The sequence below is a fragment of the Aptenodytes forsteri genome, unplaced genomic scaffold, assembly GCF_000699145.1.
Source record: "Aptenodytes forsteri isolate BGI_AS27 unplaced genomic scaffold, ASM69914v1 Scaffold404, whole genome shotgun sequence".
Classification (NCBI taxonomy): Eukaryota; Metazoa; Chordata; class Aves; order Sphenisciformes; family Spheniscidae; genus Aptenodytes; species Aptenodytes forsteri.
The window spans coordinates 3,535,720-3,560,325 of record NW_008795629.1 but is presented as its reverse complement, the minus strand read 5'-3'; the positions used below and the strand labels follow the sequence as shown (position 1 = coordinate 3,560,325).

General features: G+C 42.9%; 1 protein-coding gene across 1 annotated transcript in view; it reads left to right on the top strand.

The window, feature by feature from the left end:
• Nucleotides 1–24,606, top strand: part of LPP (LIM domain containing preferred translocation partner in lipoma) — a 350,330-nt gene that overhangs the window by 255,225 nt on the left and 70,499 nt on the right. The window contains exon 12 of the mRNA XM_019472866.1: nt 9,099–9,222. Coding sequence (XP_019328411.1) covers nt 9,099–9,222 — 124 coding nt within the window. The remainder of the gene's footprint in view (nt 1–9,098; nt 9,223–24,606) is intronic.

Here is a 24,606-nt window from a genome sequence, read left to right as displayed (position 1 = left end):
CTTTTCTCTTGCATCACTAAAAGACGTGTCATTTTGAATATTTTTGTGTCATCCTTGAAGCACGGCTCAGCTGAGGGGCAAGCACAGTAGATGGCCTGGGCAGAATCCAGATGTCTGGTCTGTCTGTTAAGTTTCTGCCTCCTTTCCCCTGACTCAGTCACCTGAGAGACTGAAAGTCAAATGAAGGTTCGTACTTGGCGCTTACACTCTCTGACGTGTTCGGAGCTCCCCATCCGCTTTCCAAAGGAACTTGTACTCATTTTGTTAAAAGGGGTTGGGATCCTCCCGTAAGCACTTCGAGAAACATGGCTTGTGCAAAGCTAAAAGAAAAACAGCAAAGCTCTTAGAGTGAAAGCAGCTACCCATGAGGAAAAGAGAACAGATGATTCTGGGATCAGAACATGAGTAAAATGGAGAAATTTTCCTGTCCTGAGATAAGGAAGAAATTTCTGAGTCCAGCAGGAATGTAATTTGCTTTTGCCACACTACTGTTTTCGCTAATATTATTCTTATCACTTTTATTTATACAACAAGACTGCCGAGGGGCATGTTGGGAGACCAGTGTTTGTTTTGAAGATGTTATAATCTTAAAAGACAAAACATAGGCACATGTGAGTGGAAGGAGGCACAACTTTGGTTACCAAAGATAATTAATAATAGTCAGAATTTGTACTCATTCAGCATCTTTCATTCAAGGATCTCAAAGCATTTTGTAATCAAGAGTTCATTGAGACTCTCAAACTCTCTTGAGACAGCCAAGCATTATGAACACCATTTATAACAGCAGGGTGCAGGATCAGACTGGTTAAGAATATTGCTGAGGATAAAACTCAGGAATCCTGCCCTCCAATTCTGTGGATGCTAAACCAAGCACCCGCTCCAGTCTGAGAAGCTTTTTTTACTGTAATTTATATATATATAATCTTTTAATGTTAAGCAAAATATGTAGTCTTCATTTAAGTCACTGGTGTCCTGGGAAGTGTAGTGGCCCATGTCACAGCTGACTAAAAGTGAGACTACAAGATAGTGGGTTAAACACATTTGGTTAACCATTTGTTTGCTGTTATAGTTTTCACATGAAAAAAGCTTAGATTGAAACCTGTCTTGGTGATGGAAAGTGATGTGATTTTAAGTTTCTTTATGTATTAAAACAGAAACCAAATTTGCATATTTTAAGTATCTTTTCTAGCATATTCAGGCATCTGGCATGAAAGCTATATTTAAACTGTTAATACAGTATGAATGCAAGTTTCACATGCAAAATTAGTACCATTAAAATTGTGAGATTTATTTTTCTTTTGAAACAAGTGATGCCCCAGCACTTCTGTTTTTGTTACCTGATAAGGCACTGCAGCTGGGACGGCCTATTTTTTCAATAGGCGACGAACCTGAACCGCAGGGCAGGTGGTGCTCCTTGCACAAACACCCAGTCCAACCCCCAGCACCGCATGGTGAATGGCGGTGAGCTCCCTCATCGCTGTGGTCCGCCGGAGAAGGCACTGCACCAGAGGTGTGTGTAAGCCCGTTGTGCAGTGTCATTTTTCATCGTCTGTGAAAATGGTTGAGCTCTGCCTTTGTGAAGTGTTTTGCAAAAGGAAAACTTTAAAAAGAGCAAAGCTCAGTTATTTCCTTGTGTTTTAGGGCTCCTTCTGGAAAGGTAGGTTTTGGAAGGAGAATACTTTTTTCAGTGGTTTTATTGTGGCAATGAATTGCCTGGGCTAGTTGTGTACTGTCTGAGCAAACACACCTCTTTTCATTAGTGTGAATTTTGGAGCATTCCCGTTTTTACTAGGTGTGCCCCTGTGCTTGTCCTGTAAGATAGCAACGTGGCTTCGTTGGTAGGAAGACTATGAGCCCCGCTGTGGAGTGCCACTCACTATGACCAGTCCCCCACAGCTCTATGTCTTTCAGTAGTGCTACCTTGGATTTATACAAGGGAGCTCTGTACAGGTCTTGAGGCTCATCAACTCCCCAGGCAAGAAGCCCTAGATGGCACTATGTACCCCAAGATGTATAGCCAAGAACGTAATGACAAGAAGCTAATTCAAACCCATCTACAGCACTTCCCTGCGCAGCTTGGGACTAAGGCTTGGAGACTGTCATCTCCTATGGATGCTTATGACTCCTACTCTGAAATGCAGATTTTGACCTGCTGATAGTAGTAAATATAATGCTTAATTAATTAATGCTTTGAAGGCAGCCCTGGAAGCCTACAGTGTTATGACTTTAAAGAGGAGGGGAATTGATAAGCAGCCTATACTGGTGATGATACATGGGAGTAAGGGAGTGCTTGATTCTGAGCCCAGGGAGATGTGGCAAGGCAAGCAGCTTAGGGCAGAATAAAGCCTTCAATCCTGAAACAAATAGACGAGTATGCATAGGACCTCCTGATGTAATTTTATGAAGCAGACCAAGCTCTTCCAGCCAAAAACATAGGGCTAAAATGATGTAATTTCTTTATCTGTATATTGGTATAATGGTGATGCCTCATTCTCCCTCTCAGTAGTACCATCCCGCTTGTGCCTTGAGTTCCTGGCTTTTTTAAAAAGTGCCTAAAATGTCTGTTACCAAAGTAAGTGGGGTTAATAGGAAAACACAACACAAAGCAAAACAGCCCACTCCCCTTTTCATATGAGATAAGCCTTGACAAGTAAAGTGTATTTGTGTAATGATAGGGCCAAGAGGCCCCAGGCAAGATCAGGCACTGCTGCACTTGGTTCTGTATATACATTTAAGCACCAATGGAACATTAAAATGATGTATTTTATAGGTGTTCTTATTTGAAATATAGTTTAAATCTACTGTTTCCTGAGATAACATGTAAAAAATTTATTACTTGGAGATCTGTTTGGTTTGATTTTTCTAATGAGAAATGGCTGATGTTGCTCCATAAAAATCTAGCTCATCTCCTGATAACCCTGAGTATATAAACAAACCACAGTGTCCGGCAGAAACAATGACTCTCCATAATAGAAGTGGAAGTTGTCATTTAACACAGTCATGCTCAGTGCAGGAGCAAGCAGCAGATAGCGGTGTTTACAGATTATCCAACATTTATAACACCTAGTAAAAATGACCAGCCCTTCCAGATTCAAAACATTAGTGAGAACGTGAAGAATAGCAAGAAAAGCTACTTAGTCTGTTTGCATATAATAGAATACAAACAATCCAAGGACAAAACAATCATGCTCATTTATTACTGTGCTTGATGATTAATAAAACACTCCTTGTAGTCACATTGTAGAAGCTGTGAGAGCTTTGCAGGCACTGATTAATTAAGAGAGTAATATTGTTAGACCCATTTTACAGAGTAATTAGGGTGCATGTACGGTGATCCTGTTGAATTCAGTATCAATACACAGAGACCAAGATTTTGTTTTCATGACTACAAGCTAAAACCTGGGCTCCAGAGAGTCGAAACAAGCATCTGTATGAGCAGCCTGAATTTCAGAAGTCCTGGGAACTTCTCAGCTATTTAATGATTTTGCATTCTGGCTCTATTGTCTTCCTTTTAAAACTATCAGTCAAGATACCTCCTCTTCTACCTGTCTGCATCCCAGTTTCACAGTGTAAGAAAAAGGGATATTTGGGCAAAATTGCAGGCTATGAAGTTAAAACGGAGAAAAATATTTTTATTATTATTGCTCGAATTCTGTGCAACTTACTGTCACAAGAGATTGTTGAAACTAAGAGCTTAGCGGGATTAGAATAGGACTGGGAATATGCATGGATAGCTAAGTGAGGATACGGTTACAATAATGAAGTTTAAAAATAAAGACAAATATCCTCTAGAGCTTTGAAGTAGTTACAAAAGTGTCCTATTTCAAAGCAAGCCAGTGTTTAACAAATGAGGGCTCTGCTGCCAGAACTGCCTGTTCTGGATCGCTGGTTTGCTGTGGGAAGCAGTGGCAGTGCAGGTAAGCAGCGAGGGAACTGGTGGCTTGTCCCGCTCCGGCATGTCCCAGAGGAGACCTCGCTCCTGCCTGCCCAAAGACTTGTGATTTCGGGCTGCTGGTGTGGGCAGGACGTCACTGGCTGTCAGTGGGTACCTCCTTGTGCAGGGCAGCTTCTTCAGAAGATCTCGATGAATTACTCTCCGACCAGAAGTAGACCCAGGAACATGTGTGTCGCAGGGATTCTAGGCAGAATCGTCTTTTCAGGAATCTGTATGTACTCTGGCAGCTGTAACTTTTCACTGGGAAAATAAATCAAGAATTAAAATATTTTTCTTCCAGTGCATCTCCTCTGTAAGAGAGATCAGTTGGCCTTAATTATAAACTGAATTACAGCTGCAGGCAATCTTGATATTTCTTTGGGAGCTCGACTCATGAGAGATGTGGCACCATGCTGGATTTTTTGGTCTGAAAGTTTGCGATTGTTTTGGACAGTCAATAACTTAAATGAAAAAGTATGGTCTTTGTCAGGCCATTGAATAAAAAATGTGCTGTGATGCTATTTAACTGTTTATTTAACTGATGATTAGTTTTGGTGAGTGAAGTGAAAGGGAAGTGCTAACTTTATGCAGATGAACAAGAAGAAAAAAATGAAAGGGAAAGTAAGTATCGGTGAAAGATGTTTCTGGCTGCCTTTCAATTCCAAACTGGGCTAATTCTACCTTCTGAAAAGAAGATAATTTCCACGTTTCTGTAATTGGGAACACATAATTGAAGTTATTTTCTCTCAGAGAGAAAAAGCTTCTTCTACAACATTTGCAAATGGACAAGAAAAATGACCACATACAGTACACTCTGAATGATGGTGCATTCATCACAGCATCATCTTCAGATGTCTTTGCAGATTTTGTGCTGTGGTTTTTACCCATTCGGGTAAAAATTTATATGTGGATGGGCAAGGTTCATGTTGGTGGCTGCACCTCACTAACTGCAGAGCTCCCTTTTCTGGGCAGCCATTACATCAGAGACAGCTGATTACCAGTGAGGTCTGGAGTAGAAAACATGCGCCAGAGAAGCACTGAAACAAGTATCAACTTTGTGTACCAAAATAATTATGCAGTGATTCCACGCGACTGCTTCTTCTGACCTGGCTTTTTAGGAACTGAACTTTAATGAGGAAGATGAGCCAGATGTTGTTGCAGCGCTTTGAGAGTGGCACAAGTGATTAACTCACTTCCTTTCGTTTGTAGCATGAACATATTTTCTGCCACGGGGTTTAACCCTGGGAATGCTGGCATTTTCCTAGATATCCCATTAACTAAGCATGCAGGACAGTGTTTCTTAATGAATGCATTTGCATCTGCCCATGTGACTGCAATCATCATGCTCTTCCCTGAGGTTGCTTGGTATTTGAAGGCAGTAGCAAGGGTTGGACTCAAGTGCTCCCGCTTCCAAAGCATGGTCCCTCCTGCTGGCTTTTTGCTGACTAAGGCTCTTTTCCATGCTCATGGGTCATTTTATCATCCCTGATGTTGCTGGGATTAGCCAGACAGAGTGATGCTCAGAGGATTTGGGAGGCCATGTTGCAATTCCCCAGCTTTGACCTGTCTGTAGCTCAGAAATACATATTTGTGTGCATCGAGGCATCATGGAGAAAAGAGAATGCATGAAGATAACTGTGGTAGATTAGACAGCAAATTGAATTTCTAGACAGCCTTGATTGTTGTACAGATCAGGAGAAAATAGAGGAAGTTTAATAACAACAACACAACTCTGTTTTGTAAGGAAAGCCAGAGTTATATTTTTTCCCTGACCTAACAAAGGAGGAGGAAGGAAACCGTTTTGCTGAAACAAGCATTTTAGATTGGACTAAGGATACACTTTTCTCTCTACGTTTGTGTGCGTGCGTGTCCCAGCAAACTCAACAGCATGTTCATACGCATGAAATGCATTTTCCTGGAGGCACATAGTCAGCATGTGCCATGCGAGGAGGAAAAAGATGTGCCTAGCACTGCTTAAATGTTGGTCAGAAAGGCATAGCATTTTAGTAAAAATAAGTTGAAGCGTCTCATAACATTGTGGTTGGTATTTGTTATTTTTGCTGACATTGGGTACTGGATAAGAAATCTGCCTGGTTTGGAAAAGTGCAATGTAGATAAAATACGAGAGCAGCCTATTTATTGTGTGTATGAGGCAACGTGGCCTCCAAAACCAGAGAAAGTCAGACAGAACTGAAAATCTGCAGATTTTGGTCTTTCATTTTAAATGGCACAGCCCAAGTCCTTACTGAAGCGGGCACAAGCGGGCCCCTGATTGGGAGGTGTCAGAAGCCGGCGTGGAAGAGAGGGAGAAGCATCATACCCTGCCTGCCCAGGGTGTCCTGCCGAAGCCTGGCTGGCAGAGGCCTGCAGATGCAGTGGCTTTGGGTCAGAGAGTGGCTGGTGCAGGTCTGCAACGCTGAGTCCAGCCCCGGCGGGCTGTGTGCGAGGCTGAAGATGTGGGGCTCGCAGCAGCCTGGCCTTAGAGCCCACATGTGGTGATGGGCAAATCGCTTCAGCTCCATGCATCTCGCTTCCCTTTTCTGTGAACAGACAGCAGCTTGTGCTTTCTGTTTTGGTCCATTTATATTATAGTCCATTTATATTATAAGGCCCGAGGGTAAAAGCAGTGTTTCAGATTATGTGTTGACAGAGCCCAGCAGAAAGGCTGGAGCATGGCGCTTCCACGTGTTCGTGCCGCACTGGTGATTGCTAACGGGGGAAATACAGGGATGGGGGCATCATCAGCTTTATGCTGTACTGTCTTCTCTGTGCAAAGTTTAGGGAAGAAGTCTCAGTCGATGGGGTGGCAATGGTCATTCCTTTCTGCATGGAAACTGAAATAGGTACAAGAGATGGAATAATATTTTAAGAGGCTCAGTTGCCAGATTGATTTCTCAAACTAATAAAACCTTGGCTGCACTTGTTGTGTTAAAATACATGTTCAGATGAGATTCATGATCAGCTCTTAGGAACAAGAGACCAGAGGAAAAAAATAGGTTGTTCCAAGATTAAATGCTTTACATTTGGCACCTTTAATTGGCTTATTAATAAACTTTTTTTTTTAGGGTTATGCTATTTATTTTATTTCTAATGAAATAGTTGTCAACTAGCCTTCTAAAAACAGCCACAAAGCACTGGCCAAGGGCGTCTGGGTGTGATGGGTCAAGTACCTGGCTCTGAAACTCCTAGTCGTATGAGTGGCCTTATCCCCACCAAAATGATATATCCCACAGAGATGGCACTTATGTGACTTAGAAAGCAAATGCGAGTCCTGTGCACCATACAGGCCTGTCTCCCCATATGAAAAAATAAGTCATGGTAACCCAAACACATCAGCGTGGTTGCATTTGTACAACAGAGTGTACTGAGCTGTGTGCAGATGTTCAGGATTTCCAGATGTTCAACAGTTTCCTCAGAACAACTGCTAGGCATCCAGAAATCCTGGACAAATCCACAAAATCCTTGAATATTGCTCAGAAAAAAATCCCTGAGCAGAAAAAGAAAACGTCTCTGGGAAAACCTGAATGTATGGTAGGTCCAATCTATATTCTCAGTCAGGGAGGCTGAACGTACGGCAAATAGACCTCGCACAGCCCTCCAGGGAAATTCATCCAGCCTGGGGCTTATTCCAGGTGCCCTTTCTTCCAGGGGACCATGCCACTCATCTCCCTTGTGCACTGCTGCTACTCTGTTAAGAGAGCAATTGGCGGGCAGGCAGCGGGCGCAACTGCCGTATTGTGTATGCACGGCAAATCCAGCACTTCCAGGGAGTGCAGTCATGCTGCACTGCTCATGGGTGCAGCGCCTGTGACATAGATCAGGTCAACAAGTGAGGGAGGTGATGGTGTACAGCTTAGCATGAGCCCTAGAAAAATAAATATGACAAGGTCAGGAACATGCAAGTGTTTGGTTTCTGGGAGTGGATGATTGAAGTATTATTGCTGAGCGCCGTTCTGAGACCTTCTCTACATTGATTGATGTCTCATTTGAAATCTCCTTCTTGCCTGAAAGAAAAAAGCGTGAAAGCATTTAGTTAATTCTCTTGCAGTGCTTTAAAGCTGCTGTTCTCTGTTGAACATGACTGGCTCAGTAAAGATTCATCATGTCAGATGTAGTCTCTCTAAGCCAGATAGAGGTGGCCGATGTATTGTTTCTCCAGTGATTTTACATTTTCTTCCCATTTAAATAGGTATGGCGCATGGAAGAATGCTTCCTTGTAGACTAAGGCTCATAAGTTTCATATCTAAGGTCCAATCCTTGATGAAGGCAGCAATTAATCAATGAAATCACTTGCTTTACTGAAATGCTGCATTTCATAAATAAGTTAGTTTTCGCATGCAGGTCTTTCAAGAAAGCAGTGCACGCAAGGAAAGCTGGTGTCAGCGTTTTTTAATCCTGAAGTGACTGAGTTTCTCATTATGGACACCAAACTTAGCTTCTTCTAAGAAACTTCTAGGCATGAGACTATTTCTGTGCTTCTCAAAATATGCCCGTGCTTCTGCTGTTTTCCAGGGAGAAGACTCACTGAGACAGACTGCAAATACTGCATGCCAGCTGTTAGCATATGAAGGCCAAGAGGTCTCAGCTTCTAAGCACATACTAAAACCTTTGTATCCCCAGTACTAAAAATCTGTGGTCCAGCTCCTGCTCTCACTAATGTTAACAGCAGGATTTGTGTCAAAACAAACAGGAAGAGAATATAACTAGAAGCTCGGGATTATCTGTCTTTGTCCATATACTCCACCACTGTAGGAATGATTGTTCTAGTATCTTTTATATTGCGTTATTAAGTGATGGAAGCTTTTGCCAAATACAAACTGAAATGCTTCCAAAGCCTTTTTCAGTGTTGGAAAATGTTTGTATCAAGTTATCCTTGGAATAATTTTCTCCTTTATTTATTATTATGTGCTATCCAGTAGACACCTAATTATGAGGCACAGAATACTTCTCATTCTAGGAGGATATATAGCACTTCACTGCATGTTTTTAGGAGTCCGTTTTCGTTACATTAAATGAGATGTTTACTTGCATGACTCCCTTGGGTTTTAAAAAAAGCAAAAATAAGACAAAAAATGAAGTTCAACACTGAGCAGCCAATAGACCCTCTTACCATGGGTGAATGCTTTTATACCACATCACAGACTGTTTGTCCTTTTTTTTTCAGAGTGGGTATCCAAGCTCTGGACCCACATCAAGCACTCCTGCCTTCAGGCCTGAGGATGAGCTGGAACATCTGACCAAGAAAATGCTGTATGACATGGAGAATCCTCCCTCTGATGACTACTTTGGTGAGCAGTGCCACGTCACAAGTGTCCATAGCCCCTTTCCGTGTTTACCAGGTTCAGTAATGGGGAGGCCTGGCAGCTACACTGTTAATGTAGTGACGTTCATATTGATGGATTTGCTTTCCATGCTTGGGCTGAAAGTGTAATCATCCATAGGAATTCCTCTGTAATTTCAGCATAAATCTCATGCTCACTTGCTGTATGTTTATAGTCTTTCTGGTTATAACGTTGAATTTTTCAATGTCTGGTTCATTTTCACACCATCTGTCCCCAGCTTCTAGGCTACCAGGCTGAATTCAGGTGTGGTGTGCTGTCTTGCCCGCCTGCCCCTTCCCTTCTCATTGCAGCTGTAAAAAACCTGGCAGCGTAAGTGTGTTCTGCTCCCAAGGCATGGATTTTCATTTCCTGTATGCTGGCATAGATGACAAGGAAATCCATTTTGAGTCAATCAGGTTGGTTTTACATAGGGACCTGTTAGCCCAGAACTGGGTCCAATAGGTACGAGGAAGACAAATCTGAACTGATTGGCTCATAACCATGTCATGTTCCTTGCCTGGAAAAAGATAAGCAGGTAATTTCCTTTTTAAGTGGTATAGAACAGAATTATCTCAGGCATCTATAGGTGTAAAATATATATCTTGCCTTTATATAAAACACAGGTGATACGGCATCTGAACTCTGCGTTAAAGTCAAGAGCCTTGGGCACATTTGATGCATCTTGTCTGTATGCTTAGTTTCTGACAGGCTTGGGTGATAGTGTTGTTAGGAAACAAACTGCTGTAGTTTGTAGAGTTAAAGACTGGGGTAGGCCATTCATTTTGTGTTCTTTAGCTTCCTTTACTTCATCATTTCTTAAAAACTTTATTTTGATTGCCCCCTAGGTCTATTTGCTATAGATTTTAGTTGGACCAAAACATTTCTGGCTTAAAGAAACTTTTGTGGTTTGGTTTAATCAGAAAGCAGGTGGGACTGAGGTTTCACTAATAAACAAGGCTTTTACAGTGACAAGGATCTGATTACCTGAGGAGGTCAAGATGTTCTCATCAAACAAACATTGCCCTTGTAGATGGGGTTGATACCAGTCCGCATTCTCCATCAGTACCTTCTACCTTCTATGGTCTCCACCCTCACAGCCAAAATGTCTTCTCTGTAAACATTGATAGTCATCAGATCTGAGGTGTGAGCAAGAATGACTAACTGAAGAGAGGACAACCAGAGAGCATTTTCTGTGCTGCTGCATTTGACTTCATCTCTGCCCATATCCATTTGTGTTTACTCTCTGATGTTTTAAAAGCGAAGCACCAACCAAACAAACGTAACATGTATTTAGCCATTAGCGTGGGCGGGCAAGAGGGAGAAACCTTTTTCCCGCTCCCTTCAGGCAAATGGCTGAAGCCCTGAAGCATGAGATTTGATTACAGTAATTTTCTTAATGCAGAGCTCTGAGTGGCAGGAGCTGGTTGATGGACCAAAGCCCACCCAGTTCTCCTCATAGCCCAAGAAGGTAGGCAGGTGAACAAAGAACTTGGAGATTCACAGGATCCAAGGTCAGAAAGGACCTTGCCATTGTACTGCCTAATGTCCTACTCTCAGTTTCTCCCAGAAACATGATTGAATCATGACTTAAAAAAAAAAAATCTAATCTTATCTTAAAGACTTCAAGCAATGGTGAGTCAACCACCTACCCTGATAAGCTGTTCTAGTGATTAATTTTCCTCACAGCTCAGAAATTGCTTCCTGAAGTGGAGCTTTAGTTTTGTTTAGCACTTGTATTTATGAAGCTGAAATGCTCGGGTTTTGCAGACTAATACTGTATCACTAAGATGGCTCTGCTCTGTTTGAGAGAGTGGTGCATCAAAGTTTTTTCATCCAAAAGGGATGCATAGCTCAAAGGGTTGGAACAAAAAGTCTCTCGACGTTAGGTCATCAATTTGGCTATCAGATGGGAGGTCAGACCAATGCCATGCGAATAGCTCTTAATTCAGCAGGAGACAAGAAAATGGAAAGGAGGCTCCAGAGCATTCAGAAATTTTGCCAGTGTTGTTTATATAAGCGGTAGCATAATCAAAGATGGAATAATCATGCATGATGCAAGCTGGAAGATGAAAACCAAACACTAACCCTAGTCCTACCTTGGGCAGGTGATGTTTAATTACAAGCTGCACCTGATTGATTTTCTAATTGCACTGAGTCTATGCCACTGAAGGTCATCTCTGAAGTGTTGTCCAGCCTTGGCATTTTTGATGTGCAGAAGAACCATATGCTGGGCTGAACTCCTCCTCAGCTCTCTAAACATGCTGTGCCCTGTGCAGCCATTTGGGAGACACGGTCACAACTAATTATATACCTACCAAGAAAAACATAAAACAAAACCAGCAGTTCTGGAGCACAACTGCTTGTTATGGTTGGATAAAATCAAAGAGGTGGGCTGCCCTCATCCTCCTACGTTTGTTCCAGCCCAAGCTACTCCCAGAGGAAGATCGTCTCTGGAGTCACAGTGGATGAGGCTTTTTGATACGGCAGTGCAGGCCGGGAGTTTTGTACTAATTCTGGCTATGTCAGAGCTAAATACCCATCTACTTGAGCTGTCAGCCAGTGCCTTTCAGTAACTTCATGCTCATGTGGAAAGAACAAATTAAGTGTGGGAGGAAAAAAAGAGTCTTTCAACTTTGGTTAACTATCTCAACCAATATCTCTGCCTTTGTTCTTTATTTGTTCAGCATGGGAGCATGGATTGTACAAGATTCATATGGCACATTGATCAAATAATCAGAAAAAGGACAAATGGTCAGAGACATTGACTCTGATTTGCATTAAATACCTTCTGCCTGAGGTCTAAATGCCATGGTAATTGTAGCGTACCAGATAGCTGTCAGCTAATCACTTTTATTAGTTTGAATTTAGAAAACTGGATTTCAGCGTATTAAAAGTTGGTTAAGAGCAGATAGGTTTTGAATTGAGGAATCTAATTAACCTTGCTAGAAAGCTGCAAGGCGTTATATTAAGTCATGAAAATAATTTGTTGGAATAATTACATTTGAACTGTCAGGCTGGAGAAAGGTCATTTTATTTGGCCCGTCAGCACTCTGGGATCTTTTCTGTAACCATCTTCCTTCTGCAGTTTCACTTGCCATATCTCTGGTTTTCGATCAAGCCATCTTGATTCTGGAGTCAGCGTGGGCAGAATGGAGCTTCCTGGGGAGGGAAGAGGAGTAGGAGCCACTAAAGTTGTCTCTTTGCCCTGGAAATGCTGGATGGTACTGCTGGCAGACCGGGTGAGCTGAGTTCAGGAGCAGGACAGCCAGCACTTCCATCAGGTCTGTGCTCACTACACCTTTCAGCAGCTTCCCTAGGTGGAAATTACTGAAGGTGGTTTCAGAGTCGGAGGAACTGTTCTAGCCAGTGATCGCTTAGGTGAGCACACACAGCTGGCAGCACGGCATGGTTCGCACTGCGTTCCCGGAGAGCCCGGGTGCATGGTGAGAGCCAGAAGCAGCATGCTGGAGACACACTTTGGAGCTGCAAGATCACAGTTTGCAGCTGTTTGTTGCCTAGACTTCCCACAGCAGCACGATCCAGTCACTGGGAAATCCTCTAGCTGCCATTGGCAAGGCAGTGCTTAAACATGGAAATATCATCACTAAGCATAATAATTAAAAAACCACCGAATTTTTAGGAGTTAAACATGCATGCTGGGTATTCTGCCTAACTTTGTTTTGTTGAAAGGCCACACTACCATACTAAGTCTAAGCACCCCGATCTTTGGTGTATGTCCCTTCCTACCCTCCTGTAGGTTATGAGGTGACTTATGAAGTGCCTTCTCCTGGGAAGTCCTTGGCAGGTCAGCAAATTGAAGTCTCTTAAGTCTAAGCTACTCTTCCTTCTTTGCTGCTGATTCAGTTGCTGATCTGTGGTAGTTGGCTGTCTTTAATCAAATCCCTTTTTATTAGAAAGGATTCCTGAATGTGTTATGCACTGTGCAGTAGGAATGGTTTCTCTCTGTCACAGCCCTCCCCATTGATAAATGTGCTATTGTAGATAAGCATGTCTGATTTGTTGAAAAAAAAAGAATACTTTGTGGAGTGGAGATTGGGTAACGTTGGAGGAGTGGAAATGGATATTTACAGGAGATTAGGATGAAACTATCAAAATTGTTTGTTGGCCACCATGGGAAATTAAAGCCCTTCATTTTGCATTAAAAAAACCAAAATCCACATACACAGAGATCACAACTGTTCTGGACCACCTTTTCAAGTCTCATAGAAAGAAATGGCTTCTGGCAGCTTATCAGTCTCTATCACCATGCAGACAGTGCTGATTAAGACTGGAAAAGTGCCATCGGGGCCCCTCATCTCCTGTTGCCTTCTGGACTATGTCCCGGCTGAGTCACTCCCCACAGCAGAGGAGTTTCCCTGACTGGTGGGAAGAAACTTTCATTGGTATTTTACCGTAAGCGCTCAGAGCTACCAAAGGAACCACCAGTTTTATGTATTTGATAACGTAGCAGTCTCCTTTTGTAGTTCCAGTGTGCTGTAGGGATGCACATGGGGAGGAGAGAGGTACTAAGATGGTCCTGTTGAAAATACTCAGTTTGTGCAATAAAGGGACCTTGATTTGTCTCAGAGCTGATAATTCAGGAAATGTAGTTTTCTTCTGTGTATTTGCTGGATGCCCTGACTTTGACAAGGGGAGAGTTGGTGCAGAGTTAGGCTGAGGAGCAAGGCCAACAAGCAGGATGCTTGACTTCCTTTTCTGCTTCTCATCCTGACCTCTTGCGAGACCTGTGGCAGACCATTTTACCTTTCCAAACTCCCTTTTTTCCCCTTTCACCCTATTTGCAGGGCACTTAAATCTGCGTAGTCCTTCAGACAGGAGCTGATTAACAGTAGTTGTATGAGCTCCTCCCATGGCGAAGCCTTCATCTCCAATGGTTCTTTGAGATGCTGTGTCACAGTTAAGACTAAAGAATGATAAGTGGCACCAGTTTTGAATCTGTCAAGTCTCTGTCAACTTTTCCACTCACTGGCTTTGCGTCTCTATTAGCCTTCCATTCATAAGCTAAAAATCCTTCACTAGGACCAGAGACCTGGAGTCCAAACGGTGTCAAAGGTGTTCCCTAATTCTATTTCTTGAGAGGCAGGACATGGGTTAGCAGGTAGCAGTCCAAGTAAGATATGGGAGAGAGTGTGGTAGAGTCATAGAAGCTTCAGATGAGGAGGCATACTAGGTTGCCCAGGTACGGCTTCCTTCAGTTCATGGTGTCTTTGTTTCCTTTGACGTGGATTTGTGCACTGAATAGTTCTGATGTCTCTAAATTGAACATGTTCTGCATTGCATTTCAGTTTTCGTCAGGCATTTCCATAGCCTCTAAGAGGCTCAGGTAGCCTCTTAGGTTCATCTGAATTGCCACCAGAAAAAGCAAATGAAAGTTGTCATATCGTGCCTGTATTCCTAGGTCTCTTCTGAAAAGGTTATCATTAAAAGATGCAGCTTATTATTACAAGACCATAATTACATCGTAATTTTGCCATGTAATGTGGTGTGTCATCATGCCTTTTGTTTAAAAGCAGGGTTTCTGGTGCAAGATAGCATACGTCCTCATCTGAACAACATCTGGGTCAGAAAATAGTAGGTTAGATTTTCAACAACTGATGAGCCAACAGTCATTTTCTGTTATGTAACCGCTCACAAAAGCAGGAAGAACAGACATATAATGGGGACCCTTTTCTCCATTGTAGTTCAAGTTTTTATTTTTTATGTTCAAGCCATATTCCAGCATTTGCGCACAGGCTACAAAGGCTGGGAGCAGCCTGCACTCAGGGAGGTCATAGTGCGTACCGTCAACATCCAGATGCCCTCTTGTGGCCTGCCGCAAGGGGAGTCACCCTCCCTCTGCTCCCCAGGGGCTTTAATTACCCTTGTAAATGGCTTTCAGAGCCTGTTTCTTCAGTCTCACTTCTCTCAATGCTTGCCACCCCCATCTAGCTTTCTTTCAGGGAGTCCTGTGACTGCCAGCATCCTTGCACCACAAGTGCAGGTAGAGTTTGGAGAGCAAATTTATAAGGATAGTCTCAAGGCAACCTACAGGGTGAATTTTGACCCACAGTTCCAAAGTGGGAAGAGAAAAAGAGGAGGCTGGTGAGTGGTTGGAGAGCAAAATATACCATGTCTACATGCATTTGTCTCCAGCCATGAGAAAGGCAAGAGAAAACAGGGACGCAGAGGCTGTGAGCTGGTTTAAGTTGCTTTTCAGCATTTGAAGGACTGTGTAAATGGATGCAAAAGTTTGATGCTTCCTGCTATTGATGCGATCGACATTCTACTCTGCAGTAATTGTGGGAAAAATGCTTTGTGAAGCTAAGCACCTAGATCTTTTTATGCCAGGGATCTTAGTCTTATAAAGCCTTGAGTGCACATCTCTTACTGAAGATCAAGCAGATGTAGCAGTCAGGAATGAGGGAAGGTTGCACTCCTGTAAGCCCTTGAGCACCTGGTACCCACATGTGCCAGGAGGCACGTTCCCTTTTTCCTCCTCTTATTCACACAAGAGTGGACAAGACTTTGCATCATGAGTGTTTCTGAAGCACAGTCTCTTCAGAGACCAGCACTGCTTCACAGATGTGATCTAAATCTTGCATCAAAACCAAAATTATCCTTTGTTACTGTAGGTGATAAAATGCCAGCTGGAACAGGTAGCAAGCAGCATGACTTCCTTGGTGTTTTTAAGTCCCTGATTTAGCTTGAATTGCTGGCAGTCGACCTAGACGTATTTTTACTTTTAAACAGAACTGATTCTCCGTTGATGAATGGAGAATAAGTGCAGAGTACCAAGCTAGCATTTTAGCAAAGGGATTTCCATGATCACCTGTGTGCTGTGAAAGAAAGGTGGGTTTCAGGCCATGAGTGGAATTAGGTTTGTCCCAACAGTCAGTAAATGAAAGCTGACAGTTTCCTGCTGTCTTTTAAGAGGAGTGAAATGTGATAATGAAATATCAGGGATGTGTCTTTCTAAAGTACAGCAGTATTCTACAGGATTCTTCAGTATGTTTAAAAATGAACATATCCATGGAAAAAAATTAATCCATGAGGGTGGTAGATATTTCTTATGTTGTGATAGGGCCCTTAGTGTGCTAGGAGCTGTAGAAATGGATAGCAAAGCTCAGCCTCCTTCTGAAAAGACTTCGGACAATCATGAGGCTACTAGCCAAACCGCCAAAAATTAATAGTCCTACATGAAAACAAAGTAAATCTTTCTACCTTTATTTGAGAAGCAGTTCAAAGAGAATCCAGCTTGTTCATGATAAACTTACATGGCCAAAGTAAACTCTCTATGGACTGAAATGGCTGAAGAATTGATAATGAGCCATCAAATCTTTGGCTGCAGGTCATTAGTCCGTAGCTAACTCAGGTCATTAAGAAGCGAAAGTGTGACCTACCTCATGGCTGTTTCCTGCCCCACATGAAATGAGTTGGCTGGTCTCAGGGGGGTTCTCTGTGGGTACGTCATCACCTCACTAAAAACCATAAATTGTGGCACCCAGAGGACCCCTGGTTGGGAATCTCCTCGAGGAGGCCAGGAGGTGGAGGCAGACTGTTAGTCTAGGCACATGTGGGATGGAGAAGGTTTGTTCTCCCTCTCCTCCTGTTAGATCTGTTTTATGGAGATGAGTGAAACCAGGAGTTTCCATCCAGGATTTCATAAGCACTAAATTCTCATGCACAGGTATTTTCAGAGGGGGTGTATGTATGTGTGTCTATGAATGAGTGAGAATGCTTTTCTGGATTATAGTTTTATAGAAATAATTTTCACTTCAGATAGAACTTTGGAGTGTTTTAAGCCTCAAGACATTCTTTTTTTGGTCATAACTTTTGGCTAAGTTGTGGAGAGAGATACGGGCAGTCAGTTTTGGAGCTGGAGTTAGAAACCACACTTCCAGCTGTGCAGTCCTGGACAAATCTTTGTCCTAGTAAAATGAAAACAGTTTAATTTCTCTTTGTTTTGAGTTAGTTATGCACATGACCTGGGATAAATGAACCCTATTTTTGCTTTTTTAAAACTGAAAACAGCTCACCTATTGTTTGAAGCTGGTTGCACTAAATTTGCAGTTGCGTCCATGTTATTTTATGGCTCGTATGTACTGCAGTAACACCTAAGGCCTGCTAGCAAGACTGTGGTCACGCTGCACTATGTGCAAATTAAACATGAAGTAGGAAACAGTGTGCATCCCTCAGATCCCAAACTGAAAATACAGCAAGGACCAGGAAATTATTATTGTCCTTAATTTACAAACGAGGGGCTGACTGGCAGCGTTTAGATGACTCACCCAGTCATGCAGAGAACCAGTAGCAAAGTGGGAATTGAGCCTAGAATTCCTTCGAGTCCCGTGCCTTACCCACAGGTGTGGCCACACTCTTCATTTTATGTGAAAATCAACAAAATGGACTCGTGAGCCTTGTCTGATGAGAAATCACAACCGGTCTGAAGGCTCTTCCCAGCATTTGGATCACAAGCCCTATTTTCCAGGGTTAACAACATGGCTGTGAAAATAAGAAAGGGGGAAAAAAGCGCTCCGGGATCACACTTAGTAATTTTAACTTCTGTTAATATAATGTACTCACTAATGCTATCACACTTCAGCATTTAGATAGTTCAAGGCTATTAGGAAAATTGATAATTCACCATAGTAATCTGTTACTTTCCAGTCTAGCAATCACCGTTCCACAGGGGGGGTGGGGGGGTACGGTGTGGCATTTGTTTTTTCTTCTTCTGGTAGCATTTGTCTCATGCTGTCTTTTTTGATATGGTGGTTTGTCTCTTGCCAGTAACTTTTGGGGGTATTTTGAGTGTCATTTGAAGTTTAGTTGGGGGGAAAGGCCAGATTTTATCTGAGAGTGAAATGTGGTAAAAAAAGAATTAAACGGGGCTGTCTCATTTGCTGAGTGTTCTCCTCCAGCCTGTTCTCTTCTGATGGAAACGCATCAAACCTGTTTGGTTTTTTCTTTTCTTTTCTTTTTTTTTTTTAAGGAATCGCTTTGACTCAGATTGTGTGAGATGAATCATAACCCACTTTCTCATCTGAGATGTGCAAAAAAAAAAAAAATTCCAGCTCTGCTGTCAATGTCAGCATAATCAATATAGAGTGTTTCTCGGTGGTGCAAAGAGGTAGGGGAGGATTAAAAGAATGAAAAGAATCAAAAGTAGCCAAACTTTCCTGCTGCTTTTAGTGAGCTGCACTGTTTTCATGTCTGCAAATGCACCTTGCTGTTCATCATGTCATCTTGGACACGAACACAGTTTTCACATCTCTGGCTACAACCCAAGTTCACAACCGGTGCTCAAAAGTCAGGAGGCTGTCATCCCAAACTGGCAGGCAGATCACGAGAAGCCATCCCTGGCAGACATTTGGGATGCTACCAGCAGCTGAGAGTAAACCTGTTTCGACTTGTGAAACTTGCTGTTAAGATGTCACCTGCCTGGACTGTGCCAGCGCAGATTTTGTCAGCTGATTAGGAGAGTGTGGCAAAGCACCGTCCCTGTCCCGTGGCCCTGCCTGAGCCAGCCCCGTTGAGGGAAATGGAAAACTTCAATAGCAATAGGATCGCTGTGGGCGCAAACCGGAGATGGGAGACCACATCTGATACCTCATCACCAGCTTTCATTTATGAACTTGCTCATTTGCATTTATTTTTCCTTTTTTTTTCTTGTGTGTCTGCCAAGGCATACAGAGAGATGTAGAAAAAGTTACCTCTGGTAGTGTGAGCTAAGACTGAGAGCTTAACCCCTGAAAAACTATGTCCACAGCACCAGGGTCAAAAGGGGACAGCACAGGTAGGTGTATGAGTTTTAACGGTTGATGAAATTAATCTCCGCATGGAGCACAGTGGTTCGTTAAAACACTGAGGCAGTGACACCTTTGTAGAGAGTTTAGAGGTGTGGGTGCAACCATCTTCCAAAGCATAAGACACTGTCCACAGCTAAAGACAGGCACCTGGACTTGGGATGTGAATGATTTTCTCTCGTAGGTCCTTCCAAATTACTGTCCCAGCCACGCTAAACTATTTGTTTAAAGTTGTGAATCAGGCTGTATTCAGTTAGCAGCAGTGTTCAGCTTTAATATACAATTTCCTCAACAAATTCTGGTTCCAGACAATATCTTGAGAGGTTAATAACTTACTATCTACTAAGCACGTGTTCCGATTCTGTCTGTGCTGTCAGGGGCAGACCGGGCAGATGATGTGCAGCATTTTATGTGAGGGCGGGTTGGAAGTAGGGAAAGTTTTTATGGAGGTTTTGGATGGGTTTGTTGTCATTTAAAATTACACTCTGAAAAAAACCAGCTTTTAAAATGCCACTATTTCCTCATTATCTGCTTGCCCTGAAAGGCAAGTGAATTCAGCTGCTGGCTTCCAAAAAGCCTGCAGAAAGCCCGAAGTCTTTTACCTTGAGTTTTCTCTTGTGTTGGTGAATGGATGGGACATGACAATGCTGACTTTCCACCTCTTTTTAATGCAGGGATTATTTGTGATCACATGAGCTAAGGAATTGTGTCTGGCTGAGCTTTCCTGGAGGGAGACATTTGGAAGGGATGCTAATGTGGGTCATTTATGCTCTGCAGAAGACTATCATGTGCAGTCAGCTCTTCTGAACAAGGAAGTCCTAGCGATCGTCATTGCCAGCGTGGAGCTAATTCTGGTCATGTGTTCTCGTTGTCATCTCCATAAGCTGGGCAGCTGCTTCTCATTTCTGTCCCATGGCTGAAATTACTGAGAATCCTAAAATGCATTTATATACGTGTGTATGCATATGTATATAGTGCAGGATGCTGCATGGACCCTGGATCTAATGGCATTCCCTTCTTTCCCATTCTCCATCTCAACATCTCGCATCAACTGATCCAGCTTTCAATGCCTACATGGTCTTGTGAAGGGTGACTATCTCCAGTGTTGGCAAATCCAATGTGTGTGTTTAGAGGAAGGAAGAAGGCGTGGAGGGAGGACAGGACTGGAGAGGGTATGGCTGCAATAAGAGTGGATGTTTGAGTGGGACATTTTTAGGTATTCCATCATTTATCTGTATCTGTCTAAAAACATTGGCTTCTTCTAAAGATAAAATGGCAAAGCACAGGCTTCAGCGTGCCATGCTTGTATAATTCTCTTAGGCCACTACTGATGCTGAAACAACCACAACCTCTTATTCTATGTATATTCTATTTCCATGTAAGCAACAAGAAGAGGAGGGGAGTGAAAAAGGGAGGTTACTTATGGTCAGAATTATTTCCACTGTTTTTTCATGGGCATAATTCAAAAGGTGAAGAAAGTGGAGCATGTGCACTGCAGATGTGCACAGCTGGTGCCTTGCCATCTCTATGGCATCCCTCCTTCAGAAGGGTAGCTGAGGAGAGCCAGAAGGGCTGTGTCAGTTATATAGCCAGCTACTAGTGAAAGCTTGTCATTTAAACTCTTTCAGTCTCTTTCTGCACTGCTGTCTCTATACCGAGTGAGGAATGGAAACTGCTCTGTTTGCTCACGCAGGGGAGAGACGCATACTTTCAGATCTAGAGGGCTTAGGTGAAAAACTGCGCAGATAACACAAGTTTCAGGAGCCTCAGCAGGAGGGTCAGAGACGGGCGTCTGAGAAGAGGCCACCCCTAAGCTTAGGGCAGAGGGACATTGCTGTTCTGGGGTTGCAGATCTGTGTCCTGAGCTGGCCCTGGTCATGCCATGTTCATGAGTAAAGGGATTTGTTCGTAAGGCCCATTGATCTAAGCGTGACTTGGTCTTTTAAACAAAAACAGTACTTCATAGAAAGCCAATTAGTCTTGGGATCTTGGTGTTTTTTCTGTTATTTCTTTGCTCTGATTATAGCAGGGCATTGAGTGAGGACCCATAACTAAGCTGTTTCAGGTCTGCCAGCCTCGGCTTCCTTGTGTTTTGTACAATTGCAAGGTGTTCACACACAGTCTCACTGCCTATTGCTCTTTGCAGAACAACTTTCATTTAGGACGGAAGAGAAGGCGGCTGACCTGTGGCCTTGAGTCTCTTGTAAATGGCCAAAGTCCTGATACTATGAATAACAGCTGTTAGGCAGCAAGCAGGAATGGTGTGCATCCAGCAAATGTCTGGAAAGACAAGAGCTGTTCTGGCCTAGGAAAATTGCAGCTGTTCGGAAGAACAAGTAACATTTTACAGGATGATGTTTTGGAGCATGGTCTAATCGTGACACATAGTGGGTCACATCTCAATAGATGTGTGTTGACTAGAAGATGCTTGAACTGACATCAGCTTGGCTTAGAGGTCTGGCTGAATGAATATAGCCTAAGCTCTCAGGAGATCAGTGTGTGCAGTGGCTTCACGGTTGTGCTCCGGGGACAGGGGAGAACAAAGCAATATGCAGCGGAAATAACACTATAAAATGAGATATTCATATTGTTTCCCCTGCGCAAGTGTTTTACTAATTTTGTGTCCCTCTTAGCTAGGAATATCCCATGGTGACCCTTAGTACCTTAGACAGGGCTTATCTGCAGGAAAAGAAGTTTGTAAGTCTTTAGTCTGTGGTTTCCAAAATGCCACTCTCTCTTTCTTGTAACGGAGAGGTTGCTTTGACTTTCTTGTGAAGCAGTACTGGAATTCAGTCTTTTTCCAGGTGTTCTAATGTTTGGACATGGATCTGAAGCTTAACTCAAATGCTTCTGGAGTCATCTGGTGTAGAACATGGGCTGGAGACTTCCCAGGAGCTACATAATGCATGTTATTTCACAGGTCCTCATCTGTGCAGAGGCTGCAAAGGGGATGCTTAGAGCAGTGCAAAACAATGAAAGATACTTCCAAAATGTTTGAAGTCTCAAACATTTGCATTGGGTCTCACGTTGCTGTAGTTCTCTGTTTTGGATGCCTGCTTTTGCAAGTCGTAGCCTTTCACTGGGACGAAAATCTCCCACATGGTTTCCTATGCTGGGGTGTGAATAATAGCTTCCCCGATCTACCCATCACACCTAACTTTGTCAACATAACAAAGTTGCATCATTTTAGGTGCAAATGGAAACCAACTGACTTAAACCAGCGTTGGCTTTCTGGGATTGGTCATACAAATTCAAAAGTACCTGAAGTTGACTAAGTTTACACCAGTTAAAATCAGCTTGGGATAAACTGAAATGAGTGTCTCTACACGTACCTCAGATCTAAATTTGGAGGTCTAGTGGATTTCAAATGATTCTGTTACCGCATGTAAACAAGTTCATCAGTTTTCCCTACTGTCATACCAAAGTGCTTAATGATGATTAAATATACTTACCGTCTTCGCAGTGAAGAAGACATTCCCATGTATGTAGGAAACCAGTAAAGAGCGCCCTGAAAGTTCAGAGCACAACGACATACGGAGATTACCATCACTGGTTCAGGATGTTCAGAAAGTTTTTCAACACCAATTTTTTGGCAAACGCTTATAATCCCCGCTGATGATAGCCTTTTCTAATGCCCGCTCAAGGACATTGGACTGGCAGGACTTGTCATGACCTCTGGATATCGGATCGGTCCTTTCTGATTGGTTCAGCCCTGTCACGAGGAGAGAAAGCTTTTGGGGTTTCAGTTTCCATCGGCACAAAATTCTCAGGTCAAGAATTGTGTGAATGACTCAGGAGACAGGGATTGGTGCCCTTCGTGCGGAAGCCAATTTAGAAAGAACCTTCCATCTTAGAAATGTGATGAGTAATACTTCGAGTGCGCCTTTGTAGATGCTGATCAACATCAGCGCCTCCTCATGGAGGACTTCAGGTGAAATGTCAGGACAATCTGTATCATGATAAATATGGATCAGAACCCACATTTCCCATGTCTCCTACTGTTAGTCAACAGGCCCTAGAGTCTAAACCACCACCTCAGAGCAGTCTTAGGGCCACTGAAGAGCTTGGCTTTATGTTGTGAGTTTTTTTTTAACTTCTTCTTATTTTTTAAGTCTTGCTAATTATGAATCAAAAGCTGTAGGATGTGTGAGAGTGACACATGCAATTGTGCAGATGGGTTTTCCACATACTTTCTTTAAATAAAATAATATTTTTTATAAATATGTATCTCATTTTACACTAATTCACTTCTAATGGAGGCCAAGCAAGAAAACTTTTGTCTCCTTTTCCATCAAGCTCTGAGAATGTGATGATCGGGTGAGAATAATGATCTATGGATACTTGATATCGTATTGCTCCGTCATGGACTCCAGATATACAGCGTGTGCCACAGGGAGGTCATTTTGAAAATAGTTTATTATTATTAGTCATCAGTATTACTTTCCATCTACCTCAGCCAGTAAAAGCAGGTCCCATGACCCAAAGGATGAGCAGAATTGTAATTATTGCATAATTACATAAGTATAATTAATATGGTGTCACCAACATCAAATGTTATTTTAAAAGGACTTTTGCTCTCACTACCAACGTCACATTTTAAGGTTATGACATGTCTGGTCATCCTAAGTGGAAACAAATGTTGCACGTCCCCTCCAGAATGGGAGTGCCTCTCCATCCCAGGTTGTAAAGCTCCTGTTACTTGTCCAAGAGAGTAAACAAATATTGGACCTTGCACCTGGTTGGAAAAGCCCCAGATTTTGGGGCAAAGAAGGAAACCTCTGTCCAGTAGGTTGCTTTAATGAGAAAAAACAGAGTTAGTTGATTCCAGCTGCTGAGAAATTTGGAGTGATGGAATTCAGTGCAAGGGACGGTGGATGGTCGGCATACAGGTGAGGCAGTTTCCAGCGCCTGATGAATGTGATTTATGGCAGGGCTGCTGTCAACACGCAGACAGTGCATGTTTCAAAACAGCAAGGAAGCTTTGGGCTGGTGCCGGATTGTGAAAGGCAGGGTTTTCAAAAGACCTTAAATAAATGAGGTGCTGGTTGAAATTTGGTGGGACATCTTCTTCTAATGCAGTCAGACACCTTTGAAAACCCCAGGCCTCAAAGCTGTTGGGGATATGAAAGCTGCCATTTGTTCAGGACTCTACTCTTTGTGGGATTCAGCCTTTCTCCACCTTTCTTTTTTTTTTTCTTTTTTTCACTTTTGGCAGGAGGAAGACAGGTTCCCTCCCTGTTTCTTGTTTTTTGTCAGACATTTTTCCCCAGGCAGGCATGCAGGAGGCGTGCCAGGTCAGTAGGCCAGAGCCATTGGCATGGGAAGCATCTCTGACTCAAAACTTCACCATTACTCAGGCGTTTTCACCTTCTCCGCTGAACAGAGCCTTTGGTAAAAATCACTTCATGCCACCACCCTCCCAGTGATGCAGCGAGGGAGAGACGAGCTGCCGAATACCAGCTGGAGCACAGCCAGGCTATGGAAGAATGAATTGGGTCATTCATGCCCAGCAACGGATGTGATCTTTGGCTGGGCTTGAGTCTGGTGA